General features: G+C 49.2%; 1 protein-coding gene across 1 annotated transcript in view; it reads left to right on the forward strand.

Moving 5' to 3' along the window:
• LOC122543998 (neurexin-2-like) overlaps nt 1–19546 on the forward strand; it is a 139549-nt gene that overhangs the window by 49381 nt on the left and 70622 nt on the right. The window contains exon 5 of the mRNA XM_043683007.1: nt 16351–16524. Coding sequence (XP_043538942.1) covers nt 16351–16524 — 174 coding nt within the window. The remainder of the gene's footprint in view (nt 1–16350; nt 16525–19546) is intronic.

Here is a 19546-nt window from a genome sequence, read left to right on the forward strand (position 1 = left end):
TCAGCCTCCGACGCTCCAGGGAAAACAGCCCCAACCTATTCAGCCTCTCCCTATAGCTCAACCCCTCCAACCCAGGCAACATCCTTGTAAATATTTTCTGAACCCTTTCAAGTTTCACAACATCTTTCCGATAGGAAGGAGACCAGAATTGCACGCAATATTCCAACAATGGCCTAACCAATGTCCTGTACAGCCGCAACATGACCTCCCAACTCCTGTACTCAATACACCGACTAATATAGGAAAGCATACCAAACGCCTTCTTCACTATCCTATCTACCAGCGACTCTACTTTCAAGGAGCTATGAACCTGTACTCCAAGGTCTCTTTGTTTAGCCACACTCCCCAGGACCTTACCATTAAGTGTATAAGTCCTGCCCTGATTTGCTTTCCCAAAATGCAGCACCTTACATTTATCTAAATTAGACTCCATCTGCCACAACTCGGCCCATTAGCTCGTCTGACCAAGATCCCGTTGTAATCTGAGGTGACCTTCTTCACTGTCCACTGCACCTCCAATGTTGGTGTCATCCACAACCATACAATAGCTACAGTCAGCAACCCTTGGAGTCGATGGGGAATGTGAGAGGGGAGGTAAGGGAGGTGGGGGTGCGCCATGCTGTGAGGGACATTGTCCTGTGCATCGGGAGTCAGTCAGAGAGTGTGCTGCAAAGAGAGGGGGGTAGGCCGGGGAGAGCAGGCAGAGTGAGAGAAGGCAATGATAAGAAAGAGGAACGAGAGTGATTGGCCTGTGGCATTGTTGTCAGGACTTGCACACTGTTCTGTATGCCTGACTGGATGTAAAACTTTGGATGCAAGAAATTGAATACTCCATTATCTGATGGTTGGTTAATCTTTATCACAACGAGAGAAAGCTTGCAGATGAAATGCTAGCATCCAGCCCATCCCTCTCTGTGCAGTGACATTCCTGTGACTAAGCCCATCTGAATTTTCAATAACCTCAATACTTTCACAAGCCCGATTATTCCTGAGACTGGTTGCTAGGAAGAAATTCTTCCTTGTGTATTTGTCCAGATTTCTTTTTCTCCCTCTCTCTCTCTCACACCGAATTATGGTCACTATCCCCAAAGTGCTCACCTACCTCTAATTCTAACACCTGGCCTGGTTCGTTACCCAGAACCAAATCCAGTATGGCCTCACTTCTTGTTGGCCTGTCTACATATTGTGTCAGGAGACTCTCCTGCACACATTGAACAAACGCTGACCCATCTAACGAACTTGAGCTATAGCTTTCCCAATCAATATCAGGAAAGTTAAAGTCCCCCATAACAACCACCCTATTACTGTCACTCATCTCCTGAATCACCTTCCCAATCCTTTCTTCAATGATTCTAGGACTATTAGGGATGTGCAGGTTAGGGTGGATTGGCCATGCTAAATTGTCCCATAGTGCTCAGGGATGTGCAGGTTAGGGTGGATTGGCCATGGGAAGTGCAAGGTTACAAGGAAGTGGTGAGTCTTGGTGGGATGCTCTCCGGAGAGTCAGTGTGGACTCACTCTGCCGAATGGCCTGCTCCCACACTGTAGGGATTCTTATATTCCCTAGTTGTATGTATTAACAAAGATGGAAATAATTAGGTTCGATCTGTATGGGACAAAAAGTACTGAGGAATGAAACATCCCTAGAATATTAGTTCCTGGACCTTGCTCCCTTTCCGTATCAACACCTGCTCTAGAGGTGGTGTCATAACATCTCTGAACATGTCGATGAGGGGAATATCTACAGAAACAGGGAGATGATTCTTCAGTTATACAGGGCACCGTATGACAGCATGCAGAGTGCTGTGCACAGAATTGGTCTCTGTGTTTAATGAAGGTTGGAAATGCATTGAAAGTATTTCACAGTAGGTTTGACCAGACTAATCCCTGGAATGGGGCGTGGTATCTTGTGAGGAAAGGTTGAACATACGAGATCTGAATCCTCTGGAGTTTAAAACAGTCAGAGGTGACTTAATTGAAACATAGGAGATCCTGAGGGGTCTTGACTGAGTGGAGGCAGATGGAGTTTAATTTGGATAAATGTGAGGTAGTGCATTTTGGTAAAACACACAAGGGGCAGGACTTACACAGTTAAAAGTAGGTCCTTGGGTAATGTTGTAGAACAGAGAGCCGTAGGGGTTCAGGTACATAATTCTTTGAAGTCTGCATCACAGGGTGGTTAAGAAGGCGTTTGGCATGCTTGCCTTCATTGCTCAGACCTGTGAGTGTAGGAATTGGGACGTCATGTTGAGGTTGTACAGGATATTGGTGAGGCCTCGTCAGGAGTACTGTGTCTAGTTCTGGTTGCCCTGTTACAAGAAGGATATTATTAAACTGGAGAGAGTTCAGAAGGGATTTACCAGGATGTTACCAGGCATGGAGGGTTGGGTTATAAGGAGAGGCTGGAATAGGCCGGGAGCGCACAAGGCTGAGGGGTGACCTTATAGAGGATTATAAAATCAGGAGGGGCATGGATAAAGTGAATAGCCAAGGTCTTTTTCCCTAGGGAAGGGGCGTTCAAAACTCAGGGACATATTTTTAAAGTGAAAGCGGGGAAGTTTTAAAAAGGACATGAGCTACTTTTTTTATGCAGAGGGTGGTTCGTGTGTGGGATGAACATCCAGAGGAAGTGGTGGATACAGTTACAACATTTAAAAGACATTTGGATAAGGACATGAATAGGAAAGGGTTTGGAGGGATATGGGCCAGGAGCAGGCAGGTGGGACTAGTTTAGTTTGGGACGATGGTTGGCATGGACTGGTTGGGCCGAAGGGTCTGTTTCTGTGATGTACGACTCTGTGACCCTGAGATGTTTCCTCTTATGGGAGAATTTGGAATGAGAGGGTCACTGTTTAAAGTTAAGGGGTCGCCCATTTAAGGCCGGGTTTTGGAGGATTTGCTTTTCTGTCAGAGTGCCCTGGATCTTTGTGAACTCTCTTCCTAACCATCTTTGACCATTTGTTGAAGGCAGAGGGTCGATAATTGTCTTGTTTTTTTAACAAGGTCAGCTAGGTGGAATCTGAGTTCCCTGACTGGGGCTGTTAACCCGGTCCTATCGGGGAGCCCAGGCTGACAGATATAAACAGGACCGTCGGTGGGGGTGGGATTGGTTCACTCCGAGAGGTGGCTTTGAGGGAGCTGGGTCAGTGTCAAGGCCTCTCTGCCTGTGAATAATGTGCTTCAGTGGATTTATTTCACAAACAGGAGACAAGAGTAGACCCCCAGGCCTTTTGAGTTGGCTCGGCTGTTCAGTAAGAGCTTAACTGATCCAATTTCATTCCTGCACATCCCTGATAATCCGTAGTCACCGCGAATTTGTCTACTTCTGGCCACAAAGTATTGGAAGGTTCAGCAACTGTTGCCTGAAGAAATGGTTCCCCATTTTTGTCTTAAGTGGACGACGGCCCCTTATTTTTAAACTGGTGCTGGAGTTGACTCCTAGAATAGACTGAGCTAGGGAAGGGGGAGGCAATTAGAGATGGACTTTTCATAAAAAAGAAATGGACAGAGCTAGAGAAGGGGGAGGAAATTAGAGACGGACTTTTCCTAAAAATGAAATGGACAGAGCGAGAGAAGGGGGAGGCAATTAGAGACGGACTTTTCATTTAAAAAGAATGGACAGAGGAAATTGGGCTCCATCCACATCCAACGGTTGTTAATAAATCCAAGTGGGGTCAAAGCAGCAGCATTCCCAATCAGAGAGAAGGGGAAAGGTATGGCGAGTTGCTCCCTCTTGGTTGAAGTGAACAGTATCAGAGAGAATCTGAACACATGTTGGGGGGGAGAGGGGGGAGGGAGACAGAGGGATCTGGGGGATAGAGTGGGATGACAAAGCAGGTGGAGGGGGAGGTCACGTGTGACATAGGCAGGCAGTGGCCTCCCCAATGCAAGTCCGTAACTGCGTGCTCTTTCGAGTGGGCCAGTATTGACTCAAGGGGGCGAACGGCCTGTGTCCGCAGGTTAGATCAGACAGGGTGCCCAGTAGACGTGGAATGTATGGCTGGTGGAGAGGAAGGGGGTTTCCGGATGTTGCAACGCCAGTGAAGGAAAACTGACAGGGATGGAGAGCACCGCTAGTCTGAGCATCCCCTCACCAGAGATTCATGACGCTCCTGTTCCTGGGTGCTCAGCGCAGGCTCATGTTTTATGGAGCAGAAGCCGCGGCTTTTTTGCTGCGGATGAGTCATTTATGAAGCGAACGCAATTTCATTTTATTTCTTTCTGCTTACTGAGCGGAAGGCTGAAACTGCATTTGGACGTGTGGGGTGGAGTAGGGGTCAGTCGGGAAGGAGGTTGGGGGGTGTTAGTTGGAAGAGGACTCGGATGCGTGGCATTACCGACAGTTTCCCGGAATGTCGGATCCGGAGCAACTCCCCATCTTGAGTTGCAGATGCGAGACTGAGGGTAAGGCTGCCTGTAGCCAGCTGTGTGAGACACTGGTCGATCCACTGTTTATCCACTGAGCGAAGTGTGGAAGTTCTTCACACCTCAGAAGGGAGGCTGCTTGACCCCTCAGGACCCCTGCTAGCTCACTGCTGGAGAAAAACATTTAATTCCACTTGCCCTTCTCTCACACAGCACTTGGGTGACACTCAAAGCACTTGGAAACAGGCTCTTCGTTCAACTCAGACTGTGCTGACCAGATATCCGAAATTAATCCAGTCCCAAGTGCCAGCATTTCCCAGAAACCCTTCCTATTCATGTATGGCGGCATGGTGGCTCAGTGGTTAGCGCTGCTCCCTCACGGCGCCAGGGACCCGGGTTTAATCTCACCCTCAGGTGACTGTCTGTGTGGAGTTTGTACATTCTCCCCGTGTCTGTGTGGGATTTCCTCCGGGTGCTCCGGTTTCCTCCCACAGTCCAAACATATGGGACTGGCCATGCTAAATTGTCCCATAGTGCCCAGGGATGTGCAGGTTAGGGTGGATTGGCCATGCTAAATTGTCCCATAGTGTCCAGGGATGTGCAGGTTATGGTGGATTGGCTATGCTAAATTGTCCCATAGTGTTTACGGATTTAGCGAATTTTGAGAAGATTTATAGCTCAGGTTGAGGTTCTGGATGTAGGTTTGCTCGCTGAGCTGGAAGGTTCATTTCCAAATGTTTCCTCATCCTACTAGGTAACATCTTCAGTGAGCCTCTGTGCGAAGCACTGCTGCTGATTCCTGTTTTCTATTTATATGTTTGGGTTTCTTTGAGTTGGTGGTGTAATTTCCTGTGGTGATGTCATTTCCTGTTCCTTTTCTCAGGGGGTGGTAGATGGGGTCTAGGGATATGTAGGTGAGGTGTATTAGTCAGGGATAAATGTAGAGTAATAGGGTAGGGGTCTAGGTTGGATACACTTCGGAGGGTCGGTGGGGACATGTTGGGCCAAATGGCCTGTTTCCATATGGTAGGGATTCTATGATTCCACCCATCCATATTAATTTTTAACTTTTACATGTTGTAATTGTACCAGCCTCCACCACTTCCTCTGGCAGCTCATTCCATACACACACACCACTTTCTGCCTGAAAACGTTGCCCCTTAGGTCCCTTTTATATCTTTCCCCTCTCACCTTAAACCTATGCCCTCTAGTTTTGGACTCCCCTATCCTGTGGATAAAAGAACTTATCTATTTACGCTATCCATGGCCCTCATAGTTTTATAAACCGCTATAAGGTCACCCCTCAGCCTCCGATGCTCCAGGGAAAACAGCCCCAGCCTGTTCAGCCTCTCCCTGTAGCTCAGATCCTCCAACCCTGGCAACATCCTTGTAAATCTTTTCTGAATGCCTTCAAGTTTAACATCATCCTTCCTGTAGCAGGGAGACTAGAATTCAGTGCAATATTCCAAAAGTAGCCTAACCAATGTCCTGTACAACCACAACATGACCTCCCAACTCCTGTACTCAATGCACTGACCAATAAAGGAAAATGTACCAAACGCCTTCTTCACTGTTCGGTCGAAATGTTGCCCACAGCGTATAATCAATTTATTGCTTTGAGGAATACGATTACATTTTACCTTGCGGGCAACATATTCCGTATTACAACCAAAAACTGAAAATGCGAGAGAAACTCAGCAGGTTCAGGCATCATCTGTGGAGAGACAAACAGAGCTCACATTGCAGCTCCAGTGACCTTATTCCAGACCACAGATTCTGACATTCACTGCGAGATCATTGTTTACCAAATATTGTCTGAGATTCTTTATCCACTTAATTTAGACGAAAGCCTCTGATTCCTGCCATTGGGAAAGCTTCTCTCGGTCTACTCTGTCCACTACTGAGGGAGTGCCTCACTGTCGCAGGGTCAGTGCTGAGGGAGTGCCTCACTGTCGCAGGGTCAGTGCTGAGGGAGTGCCGCACTGTCGCAGGGTCAGTACTGAGGGAGTGCCGCACTGTCGCAGGGTCAGTACTGAGGGAGCGCCGCACTGTCGGAGGGTCAGTACTGAGGGAGTGCTGCACTGTTGGAGGGTCAGTACTGAGGGAGTGCCACACTATCGGAGGGTCGTACTGAGGGAGTGTCGCACTGTTGGAGGGTCAGTACTGAGGGAGTGCTGCACTGTTGGAGGGTCAGTACTGAGGGAGCGCCGCACTGTCGGAGGGTCAGTGCTGAGGAAGTGCCGCACTGTCGGTGGTTGAGAATCACAGAGTTGAGTGGGAATCTGAGGAGATATTTGAATGCTGATGTACCACTCCAAACAAAGCCCCCGATGCCAATTCTGTGTGAACCCTCTTTGCTTTCGGATGCCTTGCCTGCGCAGAGCTGAATTCTGATATCCTCCCTGTGGACGATGAAAGAAGTTGAGTTGCTGAGACTTGACAGTTATGAATAAGCGATGGTGCAGCCAGGCAGAAACACAGCAGATTTACCTTTGAAAGCAGGGCTGTTTTAATGAGACCCTTTGAGTAAGCTGGCATGCACTGAGTGGCTAATTGTAAACTGCCTTCTCTTACTTGTGATCGGAAGATGGATGGATACCTGGGCACTGTAATCAGGCTGGGTGACTGAGTGTCTGTGTCGTGGCCCCTCACAACTCTCGATCAAGTTATCACAGAATATATTGGTTACAGGGAGTGGGCTTGTATCCAAATCCTTTCCTGCCTCCCCTTTGCCTTCCAATACATCGTTCTTTTTAATATTTATGTCTTCCCTGGACATGGAGGACTGTGTGTCTGTCCATCCCTCCTGAGCTGCTCCTGACAGAGGGTCGGTTTATAGAGTCTTCGAGTCATCCAGCACAGTACCAGGCCCTCAGGATATCAAGAGCCCAAGGCAGTTCCTCCAGTGCATAATTCTTGTATATTTGCAATCACAAGTGGTCTGTTTATTTTTGAATTAACTTGATTTGATTTATTATTGTCCCATGTACTCAGCTACATAGAACATAGAACAATACAGCACAGGGACAGACCCTTCGGCCCATGATGTTGTGCCGAACGTGACGCCAAATTAAACTAATCCGTCTTGCCTGCCCTTGATCCATATCCCATCATTCCTCGCATATTCATGTGCTTATTTAAAAGCCCCTCAAACACCCCTATCATATCTCCACCACCACCTCTGGCAGTGTGTTCCAGTCTCCTACCACTCTCTGTGTAAAAATACTTGCCCCTCACATCATCTTTAAATGTTCCCCCTCTCACCTTAGCTGCATGCCCCCCCCCTGCCTCATATTAGACATTTCACCTCTGGGAAACAGATTCTGACCGTCAACCCTGTCTATGCATCTCGTAATTTTTATAGATCTTCTATCAGGTCTCCCCTCAGCCTCCAGAGACAACAACCTGAATTTGTCCAGCCTCACCCTCCAGCTCATACCCTCTAATCCAGGCATCATGGGAAAACTCTCCTGCACCCTCTACAAAACCTCCACATCCTTCCTGTAATGTGGCAACCAGAATTGACCGCGATACTCTGTGCGGCCTAACCAAAGTCTGATAAAGCTGTAACATGACATCCTGACCCTTGTACTCAACTCCCCGACCAGTAAAGTCAAGTAGTCCGTACGCCATCTTTACCACCCCAACCACTTGGGTGGCCACTTTCAGGGAGATCAACAGGCACATGTCCCATGCTCAGTGTCAGCATTAGAGCTAGAAGTGGGAGGAGACCATTCAGACCCTCCATCCTGCTACCCGATCTCATTTCGGCCTCAACCCCCCACTATCCTGCCCCCGCTCCCTTTAACCCGTCATCGATTAAAACTCTCCTCCTGAAATTTATTCAGTGTATCCTCCCCGCCCTGCACGCTCTGGGGGGAGTGAGTTCTACAGACGTTCCCCCCATTTCGAGAGAAGCCATTCCTCCCCATCACTGGGTTAAATCTACACCCCCCCCCCCCGCCCCTTATCCTGAAACGAAAATCTCTCGTTCTAGATTGTCTTCACCTCCCACACATGAGGAAACATCCTCTCTATTTGTCAAGCCTCTTCCACTTCAGCGTCGTACAGAGCTCTATTAGATCTCCTCTCGATCCTCCCAACTCCACAGAGTATCGGCCTGAGCTGCTCCATCTCCCTTCATGAGACCAACTCCCCCCGTCTCTGGAATCGAATCGAGTGAACCCTTCCCTCTGAATTCCAGTATGACAACATGCCAGAGCGAGGGCACTACCACTCCTGCACAAAAACCCCCCAGGTATGTTGCCATACTGCAGTTCTGAGAAGGGTCAGTCGATTCGACTCCATTGTACGGAAGTGGTAATGCCCTCGCCTTTGAGCTGGGAGGCCTGCGTTCAAGCCCCATCTGCTGTGGAGGTGGTGGAGTGGAATCTCTGCCCAGGTCAATTCCAAATATCTACAGCTACACCCCTCCTTCATTAGAGAGCATCATTCATGTCCCTGATTTTACCCAGGAAGTGCTCCCTTTACTTTCTTCCCTGTAGAACCTGAGCAGAACTGCCGTTCTGAAGGTGGGTCATTTGGGGCTCGAAATGTTCCCCTCTCTCTGCTGAGTTTCTCCAGCATTTGCAGTTTCTGCCTGCATCACTACCTGCCACTCGCAGCCCGAAATATATCTTATTTTTGATTCCCAAGAGGCTGTCTGGATTGGTGTTCAAACAGATACGTCCCTGAGCAAAGTATCTCTGATAAAATCACATGCTAATTAAAGGGACTGAGAGCGAAGGTAATGAGTTGAATTCTGCCAGTAATTGAGCCTGATCACGGAGTGTGTGCCAGGGGGCAGAGAATCGATGGACAGGCAAGCTTCCAGAGAAAACCTTTTGGTGGGACTGTCGGATGTGATATATCCCCGCATTGAGACCCACCCCACCTTGCTGAGGAAAAGCTGCAAATTGAGGATGCTCCCTCACCCCCGCCAACCGCACCAACAACCCGTCCCAAGTTTGTGACTCCCCCCTCACCGTACCCCTGAACTCCCCCCGGTGGTGTGCGGGTTGTACCAGCCTCCTGGGGGGTCACTGCGTGATGAAGAAGGGCTGGAGGACATTCACGTCCACCCTTCCCCATCCCCAGCTCCACCTCGCCTAACCAAAAGGAACTGGATACACACACAAGCGGACGCCTCACTAACCGGGGAAGTCACAAGACAGTAAATGAACATTTTCTCTTTGCCCCCGTTGCTGGTGGCTGCGCAGTGTTCATTACCGGTCCCTAATTACTCCTTATGGAATCAGAGATTCTCTACAGTGTGGAAACAGGCCCTTCGGCCCAACAGGTCCACACCAACCCTCCGAAGAGTAGCCCACCCAGACCCATTCCCCATTATCCAATATTTAACCCTGATTAATGCACAGAAGCTGCACATCCCTGGGCACTATGGACAGTTTAGCCAAGTCAATCCACCCTAACCTGCACATCCCTGGACACTATGGGACAATTTAGTACGGCCAATCCATCCTAACCTGCACATCCCTGGACACTATGGGACAATTTAGCACGGCCAATCCACCCTAACCTGCACACCCCTGGGCACTATGGGACAATTTAGCATGGCCAATCCACCCTAGCTTGCACATTCCTGGGCACTATGGGACAATTTAGCATGGCCAATCCACCCTAACCTGTACATCCCTGGGAGCTATGGGACAGTTTAGCATGGCCAATCCACCCTAACCTGCACATCCCTGGGCACGATGGGACAGTTTAGCACGGCCAATCCACCCTAACCTGTACATCCCTGGGCACGATGGGACAGTTTAGCACGGCCAATCCACCCTAACCTGTACATCCCTGGGCACGATGGGACAATTTAGCATGGCCAATCTACCCTAACCTGCACATCTTTGGACTGTGAGAGGTAACCGGAGCACCCGGAGGAAGCCCCACGCAGACACAGGGGGAGAATGTGCAAATTCCACACAGACAGTCTCCCGAGGGTGGAATCGAACCTGGGTCCCTGGCTCCGTGAGGCAGTATTACTAAGCACTGAGTCACCATGTTACCCAAATCTGCCATTCTGATCCAGTTCGGGCCTACATGCAACTCTAGACCGAGACAGAGATGTGGACTTGACTCCAAAATGCACGAGAAATAATTTAAAAACCTCCCGGTTCTGAATGGTTAGCTCTGCTGCCTCACAACACCAGGGACCCGGGTTCGATCCCACCCTCAGGCGACTTGCACATTCTCCCCGCGTGTCTGCATGGGGTTTCCTCCCGGTGCACCGGGTTCCTCACACAGTCCAAAGATGTGCAGGTTAGGGTGTGTTGGCCGTGCTAAATTGTCCCATAGTGTCCAGGGATGTGCAGGTTAGGGTGGATTGGCCGTGCGAAATTGCCCCATAGTATCCAGGGATGTGCAGGTTAGGGTGGATTGGCCGTGCTAAATTGTCCCATAGTGCCTAGGGATGTGCAGGTTAGGGTGGATTGGCTGTGGAAAGATACATGGGATGCTCTGAGGACGGTCAGTGCAGACATGATGGGCTGAATGACCTCTTTCTGCGCGGTAGGGATTATTTCATTGTGTGACACAGTTCCAAATCCCACCAGCGCATCATTTAAATTCAATGAATAAATCTGGAATTGAAAGCTAACCTTTGAGATGGTGACCATGACAACTATCATTTCTTTAAAGGCAGGACTGACGTATGAAGAGAGACTGAATCAGTTTTGACTGGAATTTAAAAGAATGAGGAGGGGGACCTCAAAGAAACTGATAAAATTCCAACAGGACCAGACGGTCAAGGATGTTCCTGATGACCCGGGGAGCCCAGAACCGGGGCAGGAAGTGGGGGTGGTGGTTCACAGTCTGAGGATTACGGGGTGGGGCTGTTTCAGACCGAGATGGGGAGAAATGCCTTCACCCAGAGAGTGGGTGGGTGGGAGTCTGTGGGATTCTCTGTCTCAGGAAGGGGTTCGGACCGAAACATCGAATGTTTTCAGGAAGGAGTTGGATCTAATTCCTGGGGCTCAAGGGGGTCAAAGAGAGAAAGTGGGAACAGGGGATTGAGTCAGGCGATCACCATGATCTTATTGAATGGTGGAGCAGGCTTGAAGGACTGAATATCACCTACTCCATTCAAGGGGCAATTAGGGATGGACAACACCTGCTGGCATTCACTGTGACACCCGCAGCCCGTAAAAGAACGAAGAAACGGGAAGGACATTCAGCCCCTCTGAGGCTATTCAATTGGCTGTAAATTATGGTCTCTGCTCCCTCAACCAAGACTTCCTGCTTTCCTCCATCTGCTCCATCCTCAGTACCATGAAAACATTGATCAATACACCCCTTAACTGACTACCGGGAACACAACCTTAGTTGGTGGGATCATTCATAGAGTCATAGAGATGTACAGCGCCCCTTCGGCCCAACTCGTCCATGCCGACCAAATATCCCAACCCAATCTAGTCCCGCCTGACAGCACCCAGCCCATATCCCTCCAAACCCTTCTTATTCATATACCTATCCAGATGCCTTTTAAATGTTACAATTGTACCAGCCTCCACCACTTCCTCTGGCAGCTCATTCCATACACGTACCACCCTCTGTGTGAAAGTTATCCCTTATGTCCTTTTTATATCTTTCCCCCTCACCCTCAACCTATGCCCTCTCGTTCTGGATTCCCCCACCCCAGGGAAAAGACCTTGTTTATTTATCCTATCCATGCCTCTCATGATTTTATAAACCTTTATAAGGTCACCCCTCAGCCTCCGACGCTCCAGGGAAAATCGCCCCAGTCTGTTCAGCCTCTCCCTATAGCTCAAACCCTCCAACCCTGACAACATCCTTGTAACTCTTTTCTGAACCCTTTCAAGTTTCACAACTCTTTCTGATAGGAAGGAGACCAGAATTGCATGCAATATTCCAACAGTGGCATAACTAATGTCCTGTACAGCCACAACATGGCCTCCCAACTCCTGTACTCAATACACTGACCAATAAAGGAAAGCATACCAAACGCCTCCTTCACTATCCTATCTACTAGCGACTCCACTTTGAAGGAGCTATGAACCTGCACTCCAAGGTCTCTTTGTTCAGCAACACTCCCTAGCACTTTACTATTAAGTGTATAAGTCCTGCCCTGATTTGCTTTTCCAAAATGCAGCACCTCACATTTATCTAAATTAAACTCCATCGACCATTTCTCAGCCCATTGGCCCATCTGATCAAGATCCCGTTGTAATCTGAGGTAACCTTCTTCGCTGTCCACTACATCTCCAATTTTGGTGTCATCTGCAAACTTACTAACTATACCTCTTATGCTCACATCCAAATCATTTATATAAATGGCAAAATGCAGTGGACCCAGCACCGATCCTTGTGGCACTCCACTGGTCACAGGCCTCCAGTCTGAAAAACAACCCTCCACCACCACCCTCTGTCTTCTACCTTTGAGCCAGTTCTGTATCCAAGTGGCTAGTTCTTCCTGTGTTCCATGAGATCTAACCGCGTTAACCAGGAACCTTGTCGAACGCCTTACTGAAGTCTATATAGATCACATCCACTGCTCTGCCCTCATTGATCTTCTTTGTTACTTTTTTAAAAAACTCAATCAAGTTTGTGAGACTTGATTTCCCACTCCTTCATAGTTTAACCTTTACAGTGCCAGTACTGTTCTGGGGAATCTCAGTCCACTCCCTCCAAAGCCTGGTATCTCTTTATTGATGTGTGTCACCTACAACCCAATCACTCATGCAGTCTACCTAGAGGCTCTGTATTTCTCAAACCTGCCTTCCACCTTCGATATGGAGGCCAACATTCCAGTAGCCTTCCTTATTCATCTCTACAATCTCCAGAATGTGATAAAGATCTGATTGTCTGGAAACCCACCCTCAAAAGAGTCCCAATTGATCCCCACTGCTTTTCCTCAATTACAAAGAGGTCGAATAGGCTGTGGGTGTTTTCATTGGAGCATTGGAGGCTGAGGGTCTACCTAATAGAGTCTTATACAATCATAAGGGCCCATGGATAGGATGAATAACAAGGTCTTTTCCCTGAGGTGGGGCAGTCCAGAACGAGAGGGCATAGGTTTAGGGTGAGAGAGGAAATATTTGAAAGGGACCAGAAGGGCAACTTTTTCACGCAGAATGTGTGGAACAAGAGGAAGTGGTGGAGGCTGGTATGATGACAACATTTATGAATAGGATGGGTATATGAATAGGAAGGGTTTAAAGGGATATGATTTAGGATATCATGTGGGTTGGGCTGAAGGGTCTGTTTCCATGCTGTACACCTCTATGACTGGAGTACTTTTCAATTTCCAATCCAAATCTTGTCCCCATTGAAATCCATTACAATTTCACCCATTAAATTAATCTGTCTCACCCATTCAATTAATCTGTCAACATCTTGCTGTAATTTAACATTCCAGTGGCTTCACTATGTCCAATGTACCCTAACTCTGAGTTATTAGCAAACATGGACACCTGTGTTGTCTCTCAGTCTTCAAACGCACACTGACCAGAGTGAGGCCCCCAGACTCAGATCATGAGGTGACGACTCTCCTCATATTACGAGCACACTGACGTATCAAGGCTATGAATTGGTGCAGGATACCCTGCTCACTTCCACCTGGTCACTGGCACTGTCCAAATCTCGGTGATCGTCGGGCGGCGAAGAGCACACAGAGGTGGATCAACGGCGAGGGGAAATGGGAATAGAACAGCCAAGTAAATTGGAAACCTTTGCAAGGGAACCCAGACACTACCTGCCCCCAACCCCACCCCCCACTCCGAGAGTCATTGAGGGTGACTGTGGGGACACTGGCGAGATTGTAGATTGTTTCAGACTGAGCGAACGTAAATTGTCTGCCTAGTGTTTTTCATCTGTGTCGATGTGGTCATCCTGAAGGGAGTACATTCGCTGAGTATCGCAGCCTGAATTCTGAAGATGCATGCCTGCTCTGCGCTGAGATCAGGTGGCTGCTTATCCACTGGAAGGTCTCTTTCTTTCTCCCTCTCTCTCTTTTTCTCTCTCCCCTCCCTCTCTTGATAGCTATCTCATTCACTTTTCCTTTGCCAGTCTCTCTCTTTCTTTGTCTTCTCTCTCTCTTTCACCTGATCTCTCTCTCTCTCTCTCCTTTTCTCTCTCTCTTTCTCCCCCTCTCTCTTTTTCTCTCTCCCCTCCCTCTCTTTCTACCTATCTCATTCTCTTTTCCTTTGTCAGTCTCTCCCTTTCTCTATTATAGAGTCATAAAGTCATAGAGATGTATAGTATGGAAACAGACCCTTCAATCCAACCCATCCATGCCGACCAGATATCCCAATCCAATCTAGTCCCACCTGCCAGCACCTGGCCCAGATTCCTTCCAAACCCTTCCTATTCATATACCCATTCAAATGCCTCTTAAATGTTGTCATTGTACCAGCCTCCACCACTTCCTCTGGCAGCTCATTCCATACACGTACCACCCTCTGTGTGAAAAAGTTGCCCCTTAGGTCTCTTTTTTATCTTTCCCCTCTCACCCTAAACCTATGCCCTCTAGTTCTGGACTCGCCAACCCCAGGGAAAAAACGATGTCTATTCACCCTATCCATGCCCTTCATAATTTTGTAAACCTCTATAAGGTCACCCCTCAGCCTCCGACGCTCCAGGGAAACAGCCCTAGCTTGTTCAGCCTCTCCCTGTAGCTCAAATCCTCCAACCCCGGCAACATCCTTGTAAATCTTTTTTGAATAGTTTCAAGTTTCACAACATCTTTCTGATAGGAAGGATACCAGAATTACACACAATATTCCAAAAGTGGCCGAACCAATGTCATGTACAGCCGCAACATGAACTCCCAACTCCTGTACTCAATATTCTGACCAATAAAGGAAAGCAGACCAAACGCTTTCTTCACTCTCCTATCTTTCTTCTCTCTTTGTCTCTCTCTTTCTCCCTCTTTTTCTCTTTCTCCCTCTCTCCTTCCCTCATGATCTCTTTTTATCTCCCTCTCTCTTTCTCTTTTTCTCTCTCTCTTCATGTCCTCCTCTGTCTAGTTCTCTATCTTTTTCTGTTTTTCACACTTTCTCTTCCTCTCTACTTTTTACTTTCGATCTCTATTCCCCCTCACTTTCTCTCAACGTCTTTCTTTATCTCTTTCTCTCACATTCTCACCCCCTCTCCCCCCTTCCCTCTCATTCTTTATCCTTTCTCGTTCTGTCTGTCTCCCTCTCTCTCTCTCTTGCGTATCAGTCAGAAATTGGTTTCTGAATTCTATTGACAAACTTCAGCACAAAGGAGGCTGATGTTAGCAATACCATATGAGGAGGAGGGGTGCCGCACTGTCGGAGGGTCACTACTGAGGGAGTGCTGCACTGTCAGAGGGTCAGTATTGAGGCAGTGCTGCACTGTTGGAGGGTCAGTACTGAGGGAGTGCCACACTGTCGGAGGGTCAGTACTGAGGGGGTGCTGCACTGTTGGAGGGTCAGTACTGAGGGAGTGCCACACTGTCGGAGGGTCAGTACTGAGGGGGTGCTGCACTGTTGGAGGGTCAGTACTGAGGAAGGGCTGCACTGTCGGAGGGTCAGTACTGAGGGAGTGCCGCACTGTTGGGGGGTCAGTGCTGAGGGAGTGCTGCACTGTCAGAGGGTCAGTACTAAGGGAGTGCCGCACTGTCGGAGAGTCAGTACTGAGGGATGTGCTGCCCCGTTTGTGAGCGGACCGTCTCCTGAGGAATTTGTCCCTATCCTTCCCGCTGAAAAGCTGACACGTGGTTTGACAGGAGCTCACTGCGTGCAAACCACTCCTGCATCGGATGGCAGCACGCGCACCTGATGATATAAAGAATTGTTGCCTGCCCCACTTCTCCCGTCGGCAACGCTGGCCAAGTTGCAACAGAGCAGTGAGTGACACAGGAGATCTGTCAAACGCCGCCGAGCAAGTCCTAACCCCTCGCCCATTATCGTCGCCGGCTGGGATTCTCTCTGCACGTCTCGGTGTCTGCACCGGTGCTCTAATCTGCTTTCCGTTCCTCTCCAGGTGAGCTGTACGTCGGGGGTCTTAGCGTGGGCATGTTCAACAACCTCCCCAAACTGGTGGCGTCCCGCGAGGGCTTCCAGGGGTGCCTGGCGTCCATCGACCTGAACGGACGACTGCCAGATCTGATGGCGGATGCTCTCCATCGCGTTGGGTTGATCGAACGAGGATGCGGAGGTAGGACGTGGCTTCCCTCGCACCATCGCAGTTTCACCTCCCACGGAGCCCTGTGGTGCCGGGATAGGCCCTTTGGCCTGAATTCACTTCATGCTGTCCAGATTCACGCCAAACCCTCCTTCCCAGGCCTCGGTCCACCTCCTCCTAACCCTTTCCTGTCCACGTGCAAGGTCCACAATCCTTCGCCCGAAGATGGGTCGTTCCTCGGAATTTTCTGGGTTGTGGAATCAGTGGCGTTTTCCCCGGTGATATGAAGCAAACTTTTACCGATCGGCGGACTCATGTGTGAATAGCGCCAGCACAGAGAGACAATCGACACCGTCCAGCGCTTGGCCACACCACGTCTGAGTGACGCAGGTCGAGTGGGTGTGGAGTTGGGTCACCTGCTCGCACGCCAAACGAACTGCGCATGCAGGAAAAAACTCCATGAATACACTTCAGATTTCGGAGCTTGTCAGGATTGGGACAAAGGATTGTGTCCCTGTATTTGTCCCAATGCCTTTTAAATGTGGTTAGTGTACCCGCCTCAACCACTTCCTCTGGCAGCTCATTCCATCAGCGTAACACCCTCTGGGTAAAAACGTTTCCCCTCAGGTTCCCTTTTATTCTTTCCCCTCTCACCTTAAACTGATGCCCTCTAGTCCTTGATTCCCCCACCCTGGGGAAATGACTGAGTGCATTCATAGAGCTGTACAGCACGGAAACAGACCCTTCGGCCGAATTCGTCCATGCCGACCAGATATCCCAACTCAGTCTAGTCCCACCTGTCAGCACCCAGCCCATATCTCTCCAAACCATTCCTATTCATATACCCATCCAGACGCCTTTTAAATTCATTTGATTAGATTCCCTACAGTATGGCAACAAGCCCTTTGGCCCAACAGTTCCACACTGACCCTCCGGAGAGTAACCCACACAGAATCCATTCCCCAACTTTACCCTTGACTATGGGACAATATAGCACGGCCAATCCACCCTAACCTGCGCATCCCTGGACACAGTGGGACAATTTAGCACGGCCAATCCACCCTAACCTGCACATCCCTGGGCACTATGGGACAATTTAGCACGGCCAATCCACCCTAACCTGTACATCTTTGGACTGTGGGAGGAAACCAGAGCACCCAGAGGAAGCCCCCCACAGACACAGGGAGAATGTGCAAAGTCCAGACAGACTCTCACCCGAGGGTGGGATCGAACCTGGATCCTTGGCGCCGTGAGCCAGCAGTGCTAACCACTGAGCCACCGTGCCACCAAACATTTGACTCAAATATAAGCATTGTAAAGGACAAAGTTAGACTAAGAGTTGGAGTTTTAGTATGACTCAGTCTAATTTTATTAAGCTGAGAAAGATTTCATGTACCAGCCTCCACCACTTCCTCTCATTCACCCGATCCATGCCCCTCATGATCTTATACACCTCCATAAGGTCCCCCCTCAGTCTCCTACTCTCTAAAAAAAAACAGACCTCGCTTGTCCAACCTCTCCCTATAACTCAGACCCTTGAGTCCTGGCAACATCCTTGTAAATTTCTTCCACACTCTTTCCAGTTTAATAACATCCTTCCTATCGCACAGGGACCAAAACTGAACTGTACTCCAAGTGCAGCCTCACCAATGTCCTGTACAACTGCAAATAACTTCCCAACTTCGATACTCAATGCCCTGACTGATGAAGGCCAGTGTACCAAAAGCCTTCTTCACTGTCCTGTCTACCTGGGACTCCACTCTCCTGACAACTTGCCTGCCTTTAGCCAAGAGAGCATGAGCAGGACGTCTTGGAGGAGTGTTGTGGCAGGTTGTGCGGGGGTTGTGAGGGGATGCATTAAACCGTGACGAGACCCGCAAAAGCTTGAACAGCGAGTGAGGGGCGAATTAACAGGGCGTCCCCAGGGCAGGGAAAAAGGAGATGCGAATAACGCACAGTGGCTTAGTGGCTAGCACTGATGCCTCACAGCACCAGGGTCCCAGGTTCGATTCCAGCCTCGGGTGACTATCTGTGTGGAGTTTACACATTCTCCCTGTGTCTGCATGAGGTTTCCTCTGGGTGCTCAGGTTTCCTCCCACAGTCCAAAGATGTGCAGGCCAGGTGAATTGGCCATGCTAAATTGCCCATAGTGTTTAGGTGCATTAGATAGGAGGAATGGATCTGGGTGAGTTACTCTTCGGAGGGTCGATGTGGACTTGTTGGGCCGAAGGGCCTGTTTCCACACTGTAGGGATTCTAATCTAATCTAATCTAATCTAATCAAAGAGCGGGTGAAGATCTGGAGAAAGGGGCACTCACCTCAGTGTCATCACTGATTACAAAAAAGTATTTCCAATGTTCCAATAGGATACTATGGCCATGAAACTGGGAAAACAGGAAATATTCCGTGTGGGCGTAAACAGGATGTAGTCTAAATGGTGGGAGACAGAGAGAGAGAGAGATTCGGAGGCAGAGGGATCTGGTGTCAGAGGGAGGGAATCATAATTAGTTAGTATGAGGCATCCGTAATTAGGCAAGTTAATATGTGGAGTCCTCTTGTCCATGGGATGTGGGTTTCACTGGCCATGCTCAGTGTTTAATGCCAATCCCTAATGGGGCAGGGGGCAGTTGAGGGGCAACCACAATGCTGTGGGTCCAGGGGCACACAGAGAGACAGCCCACTCTGAAATGGTAGGAGTGCACCATTCTGTTCAAGTGCTCAGGGCATCTGACATCGGTGCACCTAACAGTGCCACCATGGGAATTGGTCAGTGCTCAAGAGACTGGAATCAGCAATAGGGAAGGTTGGAGGGGGTTACAGATATAGGGAGAGGGTTACAGAGATAGGGAGGGGGTGACAGAGATGGGGAAGGGTGTAGGGGCTGGAGGGGGTGACAGAGATAGAGAGGGCTGGAGTGGGTGACAGAGATAGGGAGGGGGTGTAGGGGCTGGAGGGGGTGACAGAGGTAGGGAGGGGGTGTAGGAGGCTGGAGGGGGTGACAGAGATAGGGAGGGGGTGTAGGAGGCTGGAGGGGGTGACTAAGTTAGGTGTTGTG

Source organism: Chiloscyllium plagiosum, chromosome 45 (assembly GCF_004010195.1).
Source record: "Chiloscyllium plagiosum isolate BGI_BamShark_2017 chromosome 45, ASM401019v2, whole genome shotgun sequence".
Classification (NCBI taxonomy): domain Eukaryota; kingdom Metazoa; phylum Chordata; class Chondrichthyes; order Orectolobiformes; family Hemiscylliidae; genus Chiloscyllium; species Chiloscyllium plagiosum.